Source organism: Calonectris borealis, chromosome 2 (assembly GCF_964195595.1).
Source record: "Calonectris borealis chromosome 2, bCalBor7.hap1.2, whole genome shotgun sequence".
NCBI classification, from domain to species: domain Eukaryota; kingdom Metazoa; phylum Chordata; class Aves; order Procellariiformes; family Procellariidae; genus Calonectris; species Calonectris borealis.
In genome coordinates, this window is record NC_134313.1 from 136,126,835 (window position 1) to 136,141,976 (window position 15,142).

A 15,142-nucleotide genomic window follows, 5' to 3' on the forward strand; every position below is an offset into this window, starting at 1 on the left:
CTTCACAATGAAATATTTCATGTTATTCCCAGAACTTTTACAAGACAGAAAACCCCCAGATATTTTGTATCCAGCCCTAATTCTGAGTGTCTACTAACAGTGTTGTTAATAAAGCAAGAGGTTTCTATGCAACTTTAAGACATGTACACTAAAAGAAATTGCACATATATGAATTTAATTACTTATGCCTTATTCTTTAAGAATATCTCATGTAAGTACTCGTTTTTACAGCTTAATCCTAATAACTCTTATAATACAAGTTTTGAAACCCTGTATACAAAACTCTTATGATTTACGTTTCAGAAGCAGCACAATTTTGGGAAAACTGGTAGAAAACTAAACACTACTTCTGTTTCTTACTACCTTCTTACAAGCTTTCCTCCTTTACGAGCTGTAAAAGCCTTTAATCTTGTGACTTAATAAACTGTTTTTACATCCTATAGTCAGCAGAGAGCCAATTCGAGGTGATGATTCCCTGTGTGCCTAACTGCCGGTGTGGCAGCTTCACCATGTCATTGCTCCCGAAGGAGAGGCGGTTAGTCATCACTGCCCACAGGGGAAGTGACTCATCCCTCATCTTTCACAATGACATATACTGGACAAGAAGTACATCACCTACCACTGCGTAGAGACCCGAGCACAGGAAAGAATATATATTTCATGTAAACAATTCAGATGACAGCAGTCACATCCATTACACAAAAAGCAACAAAAAGAAAAGAAGAGCAACATGCTACACAGAACTAAGCCTCCAGCATCTCTGATGAGTCTATAGAGAGTGGAGTAGCTACTTTTTTTAGAGAGTCACTTTTTTCTTAAGAGTTATTTTGCGTCAGTTGTCTCTGGTGCCAGTTAAAATCTCATCCTTGTTTTTGCTGCTTTATTACAAGTATTTGGCTATAAATACCTCTTCTATCAATGCTACTGTAGGCCCGACTGGTGTTTGAGACAGCTTCCCACACTGAAGGTCTTTTCTGTTGTTCTCCATTCCAAGGCATTCTGTGGTCTTCCTCATAGCACGGACACCTTTCTGCATCACCTCGTGTGGCACCTGAAGCAAGTAAGATGCAGGTTATCGGTTTGACAATGTCACTGTTGCAGTTTAGACAGAATAAAGAAGATGAGGAGAGCCTCCGCTGCCCATCAGAGCTCTCCAACAACTGATGCATCACAGAAGTCAAAATCTCAGAGTGTTTTGTTGGAGAGCCTCCTTCTCTCCAACAGAAGAAAGCAAAGTACATACACAGGCAAGTTGCAAATGTAAAGAATGTTTTCCAGAACACCTATACTACATGAACATGCATATATATCTTCCTCCTAAACCTGCTTTTCCAGCTTCCCTATGGATGTGCATTGACCTTTTCCAAGCCTTTGGGCTTGGAAATATGACCATGCAAATCACCTTTTGAAAACTATCCCTGGATACTCCACACCACCTTTCATCGGTACCATATTTCAATCTACATAATTGCATTTAGTCATCCATATTCTCTCTGCTCTGCCAAAAAGCCGTATATTCTCATCTTCCAGAGAGCCTGCTTTGTAGCTAACAGATACAGAATCGGGGTCACACTTCCAGACACCAGTGAGGTTGCACTTTAGGACATTAGACTGCCACAGACCTAACTCTGTTCAACTCTGTACATACATGACTCCTTCCTAAATTAGTGGGAACCAAAAGAATATTTCCAACAGCATAATCTCACAGTAAGTTATATATTCCTGTCCAAAAATAAACTAACTCTTCAAAATCTTGTTTGCCAGAGCTCTGTATTTCATGACTTGGCAGCTGTGCAAGTTAGTGTGAATTTCACTGCTTGCTCAGAAATACAGAATCTGAATTTTCATTGCAGCAAAATACTTTTAACCTACCTGAAAAAGTTAAAAGCCATAACGGAGTATGGGCTGAACTGGCTGTAGCCTGAGACCAGGCTGACATGCGATCGGTTCACTCCACCAGACCAGCAAACACATATAGCATTAAGTGACCCTTATGGTTAGGTTGTAGCCCACTGAATGCCATCGGGCAGAGGGCTAAAAGGGACGGAGGCAACTCCTCAGCAGAGGAATAATCCCCTCAGAGAAGGTCAGCATGCTCCTGCACAGACCAGCAACTAGAGGCAAGAAACAGCAAGAGTCCTGGCCATAGCACAAGTGTAACTTCATCGGTAGAAAGAGGAGAAGGGGAGCTGTGCTCAGCACAACTAAAGTTTTCACAGATTTTCTGGTCAGACACTACATTCATGAAAACAAATCATTTGCCACAAAGCAGTTTAACGGGGACTAAGCTTTACCTAGTTCTCATAGTTCCAGTTCTCAACACAGATGCCACAGAGCCAGTACAGCAGACGACAGATCAATGACCTTTGTGAAATAAATGGCACAGAAGATATTCAAACCCACATACATTCAAGACAGTAAAAGGAAGGAGAGGACGGGAGGAAGATTACCACTGTAAAGCATCAGCATTTCTACCCCTCGGTTTCTATCATAAAGTTAAACTGTTCTTAAAATGTATTCAGCTTATTTGAGAAGAGATACAAGTGCAGCCTCACAGTGATGCAAGAAGAGTAACATGGACAGTTAATTTTTGAGCCTGCTGGTCAAACCAAGAATTTGGAATCAGCTCGAGGTTCTGTCTATCCTCCATCCCCCCAGAAAAAGAAGAACAACTTTTTTGTTTCGGGCTGCAACTAAATTTCATCGAGAGATGACATTCTCAGACTTTCACAATCACGCAACCCTCGGAATTGAAAAAAAAAGAAACACAAAACCGCTGCTTTCTCTCACTGTTCACGCTGGGCGGGAGAACAACAAACACCACCTAAATTCCCTGGAAAAAGCCCACCACGATCCCGCGGCGGCTGCCAGCTCTGCCCGGCCGCTGCCTCCCGCGGGACGGCGGCGCCGAGAGGGCTCCGCCGCGGCCGGGCCGGGGAGCGGCTCCGCCGCCCGCGCCCGCAACGGGCACCGGGACCGCCTCGCAGAGCCGCGGTGAGGGCACCGGCCGCTGCTCCGCTCCTCCGCCGCGGCGATTTATCCCCCCCCGGCGCACACACCTCTCGCCGCTCCGTACTTACCGCTCACCGCGTCCCGTCTCCCTGGGGATGGCGGTCCCCGGGACCCCGCCCGCTGCCGCCACCTGCGCGGAACTTAGGCAACCGCTCCGCTGCCTCCTCCGGCTGAGCGGGGGCGGCCCCGCCCGCCCGCCGCCTGCGGCAGCCCCGGGGGCGGGCGGCGGGGCCCCCGCGGGAGGGGGCGGGGGAGGAGGGCATCGGCGGCGCGGCCGGATTTGAAGGAATGCGTGATCCTTTACAGGATCGGGTCCTTATGCAGCAACACTTGTACATCATCATCCCGCCCCGCCGCCGCCTCCGGGAATGTATGAAATACGGGTCCCTATCTCAGCATCCCCCCTCGTAAATGTTTACAAAACTGCCATAAATTAACTGTTTGCTGTCTGCCCATACTGGCTCCCCAGCATGCCCTGGGGATGCCAGGACAGCCAGTCAGATGGAAACTGTTAGAAATAAAACAGACCCCAAATGTTCGGTCCCGACTCGGGGCCCAGCGCCACCGCGTTCCCTGGGACACGCCTGCCGGGCTCCGCTCCTGCACAGGGAGCGTGGTAGCTATTGTGACTCAATTTGGGCAGCTCTTTGTTAAACTTCAGGTCACACGAAAAGTAACTGCCTCTTACGCAGCCATGTGAGGACAGCTGCTTTCTGAAGTTACACTCGCTGCTTAGTAAATATTTCCTATTGCGATTTTAAAAAGTTTGCTTTTTGCAGAAGGAAGAAGAAACAGGTCACCAGTGTTTGCCTTCCGAACCTCACAGCTGAAGAGCTGGCTAATTGTATCTGATTAAGCACAAACAAAATACAGATATTTGCAGAATACATGTTTTTGACCCAGTGAAAGCACAAAATCTGTAGATGATTGAGAAAAACAGCAAGTCAGTTTTATTTGGTGTGTGACAGTGATTTCTCTCTGAGGTTTCTTCAGTTTGGCATTTACAGACTGCTCATTCCTCTCTCTCTTAACAGTGGTCAGCCAACTTGCTGGTCAGCCAAACTGTAAAGCACCGCTGTAGATGGCTACTCAGTTCAGAAAAAGCTGTTTTCCCCATGTGACTAATGCAACAACACCCTTATAAAATATGTGTGTGCTCTTGGCATGGGCATCTAGAAGACCTCTGTGATCATACAGGTCTTTGCAAAAAAAGAAATCCAAAACAGACTGTATCTAGGAAAAACAAAATGTTGACTATGAGTTGAGCTCCACTACCAACTTATCCTAGAAACCAGTACCTGTAGGTGGGCAAAGCTCTGACTGCGCACAGCCCTGCTCTGCCGCGCATAAAGCTCTTCCGAACGTTGAGCACAAATAGCGGGGTAAAGCCTAGTGACAGCAACCACCACGTGCCAGGCTGCTGCCTGACAGACCTTTAGAGCTGGCTTGCCTTCTCACTTTGTGCAAGAAACCATAGTGCTCCTTGATGAATTTTTCTCTCATTCTTCTGCAGCACCAGGGACGTTACATTTCTTACTCTGATTTCTTTTTCTGTGAGCACCTTTGTCCTCATATTCTTAGAAGAGGGGATTGCTTCCCCCTTTGCAGGGGCCAGCTGGAGTTCAGCACTGTTGCTAGGGCTTGGAGTTTGGCTCTCTTGCCAGTGCCATCCGTTTGCTTTTCATGCTTCATTTGGTCGACATTTAGCACGTAACCAACTTTTAGAGTACTTTCCATCTCTCTCAAGGAAACAGCAAGAGAACTCTTTCAACTTCTCTTGCTCTTTGGAGTCATCGATCTGCGCAAATTAGCTCCTCGCTGCCAGGCTTGATCTACTTCCCTTTTCTGGGATCACAGAGTGCCAGAGAAAATAGCTGTCCTGGTAGAAGTGCAGGGGTTTTTCAAGGCTTCCCCACAGACAAACAAACCTGCCTCTTGGGTCACATCCAGAGCAGTCTACAAGCTTAAAAGGGCACTGGTGAAAAAGTCTCATCTACCTATCTATCTATCTATGGAAGGCAAGTAATTTCCCCTTGTCTTTGGGGGGAAACCAAGCGCAAGATTCTTTAAAGAAAATAATTCTACCATTAGATGAGGGATAAAAATCCTAAAGATTGACCCTAGGTATCTTACTGCCTTCTTCTGTAACCTCGGTGACTGACAGAATTTGTCCTTAAGTGTTATTTGCCTTATTCTTTGCTGATAATCCTTTTGTTTCTTTAAATCTTGTCTTAAGTAGTTCAGCAAAGCAGATGATCTTCTAGCAGTGCAATTCAGCAAGAGTTTGGTTGAAAGCTTCAACATAATTTTTTTAGTTAGCTGTTACAGCTGTAGCACAATGAATGGACACATTCAACAAGGTATGTAGAGTGGATATTTGAATCTCTCTGTTGGCCAGTCAGAAGGACAATTAACAGATGATTAACAGATAAATTCAACAGTAATTTGAAATCATAATCTTAAATCCTGAGGGACATACGGTGAGAGTTGACTAGATGTACATGAAATAGGTGTCAATCCCTAAGATCTCAATGAAGTAGTTAAATACTAGCTTTTGTTCTCTGAAATGAAAAGGGTTGGCACCCTCAAAAAGTCATTTTCTGATCCTTATTATAAACTCCTGTTCATAGAACCTTTGTGGAAAGCTTTGGCTAGCTAGTTCAACTGAGAGATTACACGGGAAATTCTGTGAAGTCATTTAAATGAAGGGATTCATACACGTTATTGTGATACATGAATTTTGATTTCTTCAATATGACAAAAAGGTAATCCCCCAAAATTCCTTCTCTGATCCTGTGACACATTTGAAATCTGTTATCTTTTTCCCCAGTAAATTTCACTTTTGATTTTCCTCAATACATCATTGCTGTTCATCTGGTGGGGCTTGGTTGCAATAAATATTTGTCTCGGCTAACTTTTTTCTCTGCATGTGTTCCTGTGTATTTGCTAGACATCTCCTCAAGACCAAGGATAATGAATTTTTTTCTGCAGGTCACGTACAGAACTTAAAAGAATGGAAGAGATCAAATAGAGACAAGATTAAATTTAGCATTTTTGCAGGTAATGCCTCTTTACGTATTGACTTGTTACATACTCCATTGCTCTCCAACTCTCTACTCTTCACACGCATGCTACTGGGTGATCAGTTGGCTACCGCCAATTAATTAGATAACAATCTAATACAGACTAGAGTTTTTAAAAGACTACGAAATTTTATTCTAACAGTGTGATAACAGACTACTGTGCTAAAACAAACAAGACAGAGGCTATTGAACAGTCATAAATAAAGGAAGAACAAAGGTGCAATCATTCATTATTACTGGCTAAATAGCAATAATAGCCATCAGAGTGGTTTCTAGGTGATTCACAATGGCAAACTAGTTTTGAAAGCTTAAAGTGTAAAAAGAGAAGGCTACCCAAAGGTTTCAATATTAGTTTCAGAACAGGCTTCATGCATTTAGTTCAACAGAAGTAAAATTTATAAAAGTTAATGTAGAAGTATGGATTGTGTTTAATGTGAAAGCCATATTGACCATAATACAGCTGAATTACATAATTTGAATTTTTTTCAATAAGTTGATGTTGAACTTTTTCAATAAGTTGATGATAAGAAATCAGTTCTGCCCGTATTTAAGAGCTTAAATGTATTGCTATTTCATGTCTTAAGCTCTTACCATTTAAACCAGAGTATTTTTATTCCATCAAGGTTACCAACTTGATACCAACCAGGGTAGTTTCACGCTGCTATAAAAGAGGAAGGGAAAAAAGCTGAGGGAAATTGAATTTTTTTCTACATAAGTAGAAGAATCTTTCTGTTTTATGACAGCCTGTAAAAATTGATTGCCTGTCTTAATGTGGACAGATGGTACCAGATCCAGGACGACTGACATTTACTATGTTCATGCACAGCTCCCAGGGGACTCTACTTTTAACGTAATCCACTGTGCCTGCAAATCCAGCAGTTTAGAAAAAATAAACACTAACACGGATTTCCACTTTTAAAGAATTTTTAGTAGAGAGTCTACTGACTTCTGTGGCTCACCCAGATAGAATGAAGCTGCCTGCACCATTTGCATGACCAGTGTTTTTTCAAAAGTCAAAAGCATAAAAAAATGCATATTTGCAAAGGGACAAACCTACCTATTCTTCAACTCCTTCTAGCTCAAAATGGGAACTACTACGTTTCCTATTCCTCTATTATCATTTTAGATCCTGTTCAGGTTTGTCCCTGTTCTTTAGTCTCCTGTTTTGTAATGTACTCTTTTATATCACCCTTTTTCTGCTAATTAGATACTTTACCATCCCTCTCATCCCACTTTCAAATAATTCTTGCCTCCTTCAATTATTTTGGCTTCTGTTCCCTTTGCCAGCTTGTATTAAACACCTTTAGAAATAACTGAAAGCAGCAGTAAGCTTTGATGACAGCTGTCAATAAAAAACTTAAAGGGAAAAAGGTACACCAATGAGAATCCTGTTTATGCTCTAGCTACCTTTTTTTCCTTTAAATAAACACTTCTTCCACATCTAGTTATGGAAGTTTCCTGTTAGGAATTGACAAAAAATGGTGATGAAAATCTGGCATGCCTAAGTAAAAATTATAACAGGATAAAAGTAAAGTATGTGCCTAGAAAATGTTAATTCACTTGGTTTGGCTTTCACTTTCTTGGCTTTGTTCCACATACCTGTGTAATTTTATGCATTAGTTCCTTAGATTTTTAAAACTCTAAGCAGAGGATGTGTACTTGTACTACTGACTGAAGTAGAACTGACTAAAAGGAGGTAGAAAGAGGATAACATTTTATATACTTGTTGATGTACAAACTCAAAAATCTTTCAAGTAGCTCCTGAAAGATGCACATGCATCACTTGGCAGATATACACCTTAATTATCAGCAGTAGTTTAAGTGAGTAAATTGAGCTATGAAAGTAAATCAATACCTCATTAATTCAATTACATTTTTTAAAAATCTGAATGTGTCTAGGTCTACGGAGAGCATGCTTCTCTTAATGCTTGTTTTTAGTAGTTTTAAAAATCTTCCAAAACTTCGACAAACTTGTCAACACCGAAAGGTCAGCCAGCTTTGAGATTGGGTTCTTCCTGGAATTTGTCCCAAGACTTTCCTTTATATATACAAGTGACACAAAACTAGGCATTGAACTTAAAACAGCTTAAAAATTAACAATTAACAGAATTTCAGACCAGCAGTACAAACATTTTTTGAGAAACACCCCCTGCCCTGCAAATTTATACTCCATTTTAAACTCTACCCTGGACTATGCTTCCATAAAACGTGGGGATGGAACAGAGACCTCATTCAACTCAAATACTTTCCAAAAGAGTTTTCCAATATAAATATTTGAGACAGAGTACTTCTTTTGTCCAGTCTATGTGTTTCTGCAGTGGCTTTTAGCAAGAAGCAGGAGATTATTAAGATAAAAAGCTATAGCATTTGAGAATGCAGTAAGAGAGGTCTTAATGGAAACCTAGGCTAGGATACAGCATAGGGGACAGATGCAAGAGAGAAAGTGAAAAATTCTAGAAATGTAAATTGTAAAATGTATCACTGGTAAAGAAACCTGTGAATATTTATGGTCTCCAATACACTTCATTTTAGAACAGAAAGGGTTTCTTCCTAGGGGAAACTGTAAAGATTGACATCATTTTTGTAGTTGTTTTTTTCTTTTAATGAAAAAGTTGTGCTGAAAAACATTATTGTAAGAAATTATTAAATGGTTCAAGGCTAGGCATTTTCCATACATAGAAGTATAAATGATAGGCAAAGTTTGGAATCTACATATTATGAACCTTACATTGCACACTGCTGCTCTTGTAAGTCAAAGAAATGCCCATGTTCCTTGATCTGGCAATTTAGAAGTAGGTAATTTTTGATCTTTGCTAGAAAAAACACCCAACAAACTAGATAAAACCAGACAGAAAAATACCTCAGCAATGGTAGTGGAATGATTTGAAGAAGCATTTCACTTGAACAATTCCCAAATATCAGAGCCTGTTAAAAATCCTCTGCAAGCTATAAATCTTCTATCGCAAATGCTTCTGGAGAAGAGACAGACAATTCCAGGGCAAAATGAGAGACCTTTAAACATTCCTGTTAATGGTAAATCCCTTGCATTATGGAATGGGCACATTGAGCCAAATCCCTCCGTTACGGTGGTTTAATGCCTAGCTTAGTTGAAGAAAGTGCCTTTAACCACATTCACATCAACTGATCACATCACCAACTACCTGCTGGTAATGACTTCTAGCAATTTTTAGAGTGAAACAGTCTGCTAGAAAAGGTATCTTGCTGTTCTCTCCCTACGGAAGTTATTCTAGCAAGCAAGGGTAGCGTATGTTAGCTGTTTGTCCCCACAGTATTTCCACGTGCATTGACAAGTCTCAGGATATCGGGAAATGATGCAAGTAGCTTTGGGGAAAGGAAAAGGAATTGGAAGCAGGGACATGGAAAGCATAAGGAGGTGAAGGTGGCAGCACGACGTTCGATGTGAATTAAATATGAATTTTACATATAGAAAATACCCTACTATTTGCTACCTATTTGGACATAAAATTAAGCTAATGGAATAAATATAAAACATAATTAAATTAATAGCAATGGTACTGAATGTAAAGTTGTAGAAGAAATTACTCTATTTGGTATTATTTGCTCTTTGTTTCACAGAGCAGAATGATCATATTTAAAGGACTAAAAGGGTAAAATGGAATATGCGTATTCATCCTTAATGTCCTTATGTTAAATTTTGTTACCTTTTCTGATATTGTACCACAATGGTGGCTGTGTAAGTGGAGGACTACTCTCTTATCAGTAATCTAGAAACTGGCTCAAATCTCCACGTATCTTGTAATTCACAATAAAAATGCCAGTGCCACAATACTAAAGAATTGGGCAATAAAGACATATTAGTTGGTCAGATGCAGTTACTTTGAATTATGGCATAGTTTGACTTCAGTTAATAAGTTTGTCCGACATTAGAATCATTGCATTCAAATAGAGGTTAATGAGACTTAAAATTAAACAGATATTTCATCAAACATACATAAAGATAATTGATTTTAGGTCTCAATTAGGAAAAAGGAAAAATGATTCTGTCTTGCAGTACAAGGCTAGAAGCCACAAATTTTAAGTTCCATCTTCTTTTGCAAGATGGAACAAACACGTGGTATTTTTGATATTTGTTTCTTCCTTTGTGAAATACTACTACTTGTTCACTGCAAAGTACTGAAAGGCTTACCATCAAAATTCTTTTAGTACTAAAAAAAATTAGTATACCTTTATAATTAGAAGTTTAGTATACCATCAAAGTTATTTTAGTATAACACAATGCAGGAGCCCCTTTACATTTCACTAGGAAAAGCTCAGAAGTCACTACTTTCAGGTTTCCATTATTTGTTCTATTCACTCCCTGTCTGCAATACAATCATGACACTTCTATTAGTTTTCCTCTCTCTCAAACTGAATTATCTTTTTTTGTTTTAAATTTTAATTATTTATTTGTGTGTGTGTGTGTGTGTTCATACTCCTTACCTTAGAAAAGTTTTTCCTTTGGTATGTTCAGGAATAACTGTAACTTCCATTCACAAGAGCTGAACAAACCCCACAGAATTCATGCTGAGCTAGAATCTGCTGGTTTAATTCCCTGCTGGGAGTCTGCCAGTTGGGAAACGCTGACCAGCAAGTACAGGTCTTAATTACACAAATCCAGAAGCTGCTGCCAACCTTTCCCCATTGAGAAGCATTTGCTTTCTAGTGTTCTTCTTGATGAACAGATTATCACTCAAACATAATTTATTGCTGCTTTATATTGTAAGTAATTAAATGAAGAAACCTTTTAAACTCAAGGGAATTTTAATAGGTTACTTGCAAAATGTTATTGCAGGCAACAACTTGTACATGATTTTAGTTCCAAACCCACCAAAAAATTATACAAATCAGCATTGTAAAAGTGTCAAATTAATGCCTTACAGGCTTTGCTGGCAGAATTAATTTCTAGATTCTAGATGTGGGGAAGTGTTACTCTCATTTTTTTCCTTTTCCATTTTTTTAGAAAAATTTACAAGTGAAATATTACTACAAAACTTTTTTATAAGGAATTTTTGCAAAACATTTACATTTTTACCATCAACTATTTTTCTGTTTCAAAATCATTATGTAGATTTAATACCCTATGCTGCACATCAATTCTTGCGGGATGACAATTCAGTGACATGCATAAAAAAACACCACAAGGCATTAAAATGAAGACTTAAATACAAATATTGTTGCAATAAAACAGTTATAAAATTGAAAAATAGGACCTAAACATCATGCTTACCTAACTTTGACAAATTAACTTTTTCTCCTAGATTACACACTTTTATTACTGCTCTCGTGAAAGAATGTGATAAATAATGACTTAACACCAATTTCTAATGTAATCGGCAACACATACACAAACCTAACCAAAGAAAGCATATTGTAAGAAAAAAACTATTCTAACACTGGAGTTCTACCATGGTAAATACACTTTGCACTGATAATTACTATAAAGCAAAATTTTTAACGGTGGCAAAGGGAATGAACAGTGAAATGCCATTAAACAAGATACTACTGCACATCTGTGCCCTATTACTTACAACAGCTATATCCCACTGAGTCAAATAAAGGACATTGAAATTTACGATCCTTTTAAGACAGAAAAGTGGATTCAGAATGGTATGCAGAACAGACCGTCAAAATGTTTCTAATTCCAGTGGTACAATATGCACCTGCTAACACAAGTTAATGTACTTGAGATGCTATGAAGCCAACCGGATTTAGATTTTGATATATCTATAATAGGGATTCATTGCAGATTAAAAATTACTTCAGTTTCCTATCTGCATACATAAGTATGCATGAAAAATTATATATGAAATGGTTGTGCAGAATGCTCATAACTTCAGTTTAGAAAAATTGTTAACTTCTAGGAAACATGGTATTAACATTAGGAAAGTTTTTTCTTTGCATAAAGAAATTTATAGCACTGATTGTGAAGCATAATGATAAAATATATATTTGACGTTTCATTTCCTATATAATAAAATTAACAGTTAATACTACCTAATGTTCATCTGTATTAAATGTAACATCTAATTGATTCTGATGTTTTAAATCCAGGTACATCAGTTAAGAGTACTTTAAATAAAATATACAAAATAATGTACAAAACCCAACTAAAATTTAAAGACTCTGTTACAAGTCTACAAAAGCTTTAAGAAACTTGAAATTTATAACCACAGTGTAAAATTGTTTTTCTTTAATCTCAAAGCTTTTTATGTAAACTGAAAGTATAAAATACCTTCAGCTTAGTATTTTGCTACAAAGGGCTGGCCTAAAGTGTACACAGTGTAAACAATGATTGGTATTTCTCTTGCTTCAAAAATACAGAAAACACCACAAGATTGATAAAGTATTCAGATGAGAAGTATACGTTTTGTGAGGGAATGCACAAGGTATCTGTTATGTCTCTCAAACCAACAGCTACCGAACACATTCTTCCTTTTATAATTTGCAGGGAAAAAAACCAAACCAAAACAAAACTTATCCTTCTTGCACTGTACTTCCTTTAGTTACATCAAAAATATTTTGGTGTATAAATTTTTTAAAAAACCGGTCATGAGAATTATTACCAAATGACTGTATGTGTAAAAGGTTACATTTATGCCTATGGGAAGTAATTAAAAATCCTGAGTATGAAATATTTGGCCATCTTTCCTCCTTGTACGTACTGGAGTTTTCACACACAAAAAAAAGCAGTTTGTTTTTGTTGTCGTTGTTTTTCCTTTCCTCTATATTCCTATTAAACTGGCACATCTGAAAATGTAACCAAACCTTTGAAATCAAAAGTCGTGTAGTAAAAAGATAACTATATTCCTCTTTCCCCGGTTTGTTTTGTGGTTGGAGGCTCAATGTATGACTTGATAGGTAACAGGTATTTATTACCAGCCCACATATTATCCTTGGAGAGAAAATAAAGACAGTAATATTTAGGGGAAAAGAGAGAAAATGTTTACTTTCAATACCTTTTTTTGGTTAAAATGTGATATTTAATTCTTTTCTTTGGCTATCAAGTCAAAGCATAAAGAACTCGGCACATTAACCACAATATAATAACTAGTATTTACAGAGAAAAGATACGGGAGAATGAGCTACAACACTCAATTGTCTGATTAGTTTCCATGAATTCTAACAAAATTAAAACATTTAAATACTTAAGATTGAGTTTTTAAGATTCATGTTACCTACGAGTTAGAAATGGACCATGGATGTTTTAAAATATAATGAAATGAAATACCAAAACTGTCGCAAAAGTTGCCATATTCATTTTTCATCCTACGTAAAGATACCATTACTTCTGTAAAATCTTACGTTAATATCTTTCTATGGTTTTATCTTTCCTACTGTATACACTAATTCTACATAACCTTAGCTCTCCAAACAAAGAGAGGAATTAGAACTCACTGATTGTCATTTATACACACTACTATAATGTAGTGGTCAAAATTAATCTGAGGTCCACCTCAGAACCACTTCGCAGCATGCATCATCCAGCTGCTATTTTTGAGTAATTCCAAAACTTGAGAAAAGACGGCCAAAATCAACTGACGTGTTCTATGGACTGAGTAAAAACCTAAAATATTTCCACTATCATTCAATCTGTATTCGGTTTTGCTGTGCCTTATGGGAAAAGGATGTTTTCATGAAAATATTACAAATTTATTTTAAAAACAAAGTACCTTCATCAAACAACTATTAATCCTAGTCAAGGTCCACCCTGTTTTACATTGATATTATCTGATTTTATAAATACATTAACACACAATGCTAAAATAGGGGGGGAAGTTCATTTAAAATCATTACATGATATACAGACATATAACTAAAAAAGTACAGTATGGAAATAATATTCCCCCATCTGTTTATCCAGTACATCAATTTGCGCTGTTTGTATTTTTGAAATTTTTGTCTTGTTGCACCGGTGTACACTTCCCATGCTGACCCTCCAACCTGGAACACTTACAGAAGTCATGACTGAAAACATGATTTCCTGCTCTGTAATCCACTTTACCAGCCCATTTCCATATCCTGAAAGGTATGTAAACTTAAGTGCAGCACTAGGCGTCCATATAAATGATCCTTTCAGAATTCTTCCATGTTTGTTGAAACATTAGGGGTTGCTGGGTTTGAATCTTGAGAAATGGCAGCAACAGTGACAATTCTTGGAGAACCAAGAACCTCAGTAACTGAAGAGTCCAGTTCTCCTGAGGTAACAATAGCAAGGGCCGTTCCACCACCCTTCTTGTTCTGATGAGTTTTGACATGTTTTGAGAGATGGTCACTTCGCATAAACCTTTTAGAGCATTCTGGGCATTCAAATCTCTTTTCACCTTTTTTAAAAGAAGAACAAAACCAAAATGTTACTGAAAGAGAGCACTGAACGCTTTTTGCTTGATCATTTGAATCCAACTCTTTTCTATTTAACATTTGAAGTGTCTTTAAAAGGATACAATGTTTTCTTCTCTACCTGTCTGATTTCCAGGTCACGGGCTTTTGACAACCCACTCTTCACTACTAAAATGTTCTCAACAAATATTTGCTATGCTGTGATTATCTGGTGAGAAGTTTGAATTTCAGGTCACCAGAGAATTTTCATTAACTTCTCTAAATCTGACAGAGTAGGAGAGGTAAAAGCCCTGAAAGAACTACTTGATAGCATTTTTTAAGCATACTTTTGTTATTTAGATTACAGTGATGAGAAAGGAATTTGGAAACGTGAATCCCAAAGCTCCATGACGATGTATGAATCTATGTCAAGAGAAAGAAATTCACCACTCTAAAAAGTCCTGTCACTGTTCAAATGTAATTAGTGCTTAGACTTTGAGTGCTATCTTCTGATGCTATAAGTTGGGGGGGAGGGGAACCTTCCTGGGGCTAGAAATACGAAGGCTGATTACATTTTCAGTTTCTAAAAGGTCCTCCTTTCCAATCTGAACTGTAAAAACTTGCTTTATCAGTTCTTACTTGAAACTTCAAGAAACTTCCCAAGAAGATCAAATCTGATGTATGGACTAGGTTAATAAATTTCTTAAGAA

At 38.3% G+C, this 15,142-nt stretch overlaps 2 protein-coding genes across 2 annotated transcripts in view; both read right to left on the reverse strand.

Annotated features, from left to right (window-relative positions):
- Nucleotides 1-1,036, reverse strand: part of DNAH11 (dynein axonemal heavy chain 11) — a 158,071-nt gene extending 157,035 nt beyond the window's left edge. The window contains 1 exon segment of the mRNA XM_075140860.1: nucleotides 908-1,036. Coding sequence (XP_074996961.1) covers nucleotides 908-1,036 — 129 coding nt within the window.
- A 10,058-nt stretch (nucleotides 1,037-11,094) lies between these two features.
- Nucleotides 11,095-15,142, reverse strand: part of SP4 (Sp4 transcription factor) — a 28,349-nt gene continuing 24,301 nt past the window's right edge. The window contains exon 6 of the mRNA XM_075143608.1: nucleotides 11,095-14,437. Within this exon, the coding sequence (XP_074999709.1) occupies nucleotides 14,190-14,437 (248 nt within the window). The 3' untranslated portion in view covers nucleotides 11,095-14,189. The remainder of the gene's footprint in view (nucleotides 14,438-15,142) is intronic.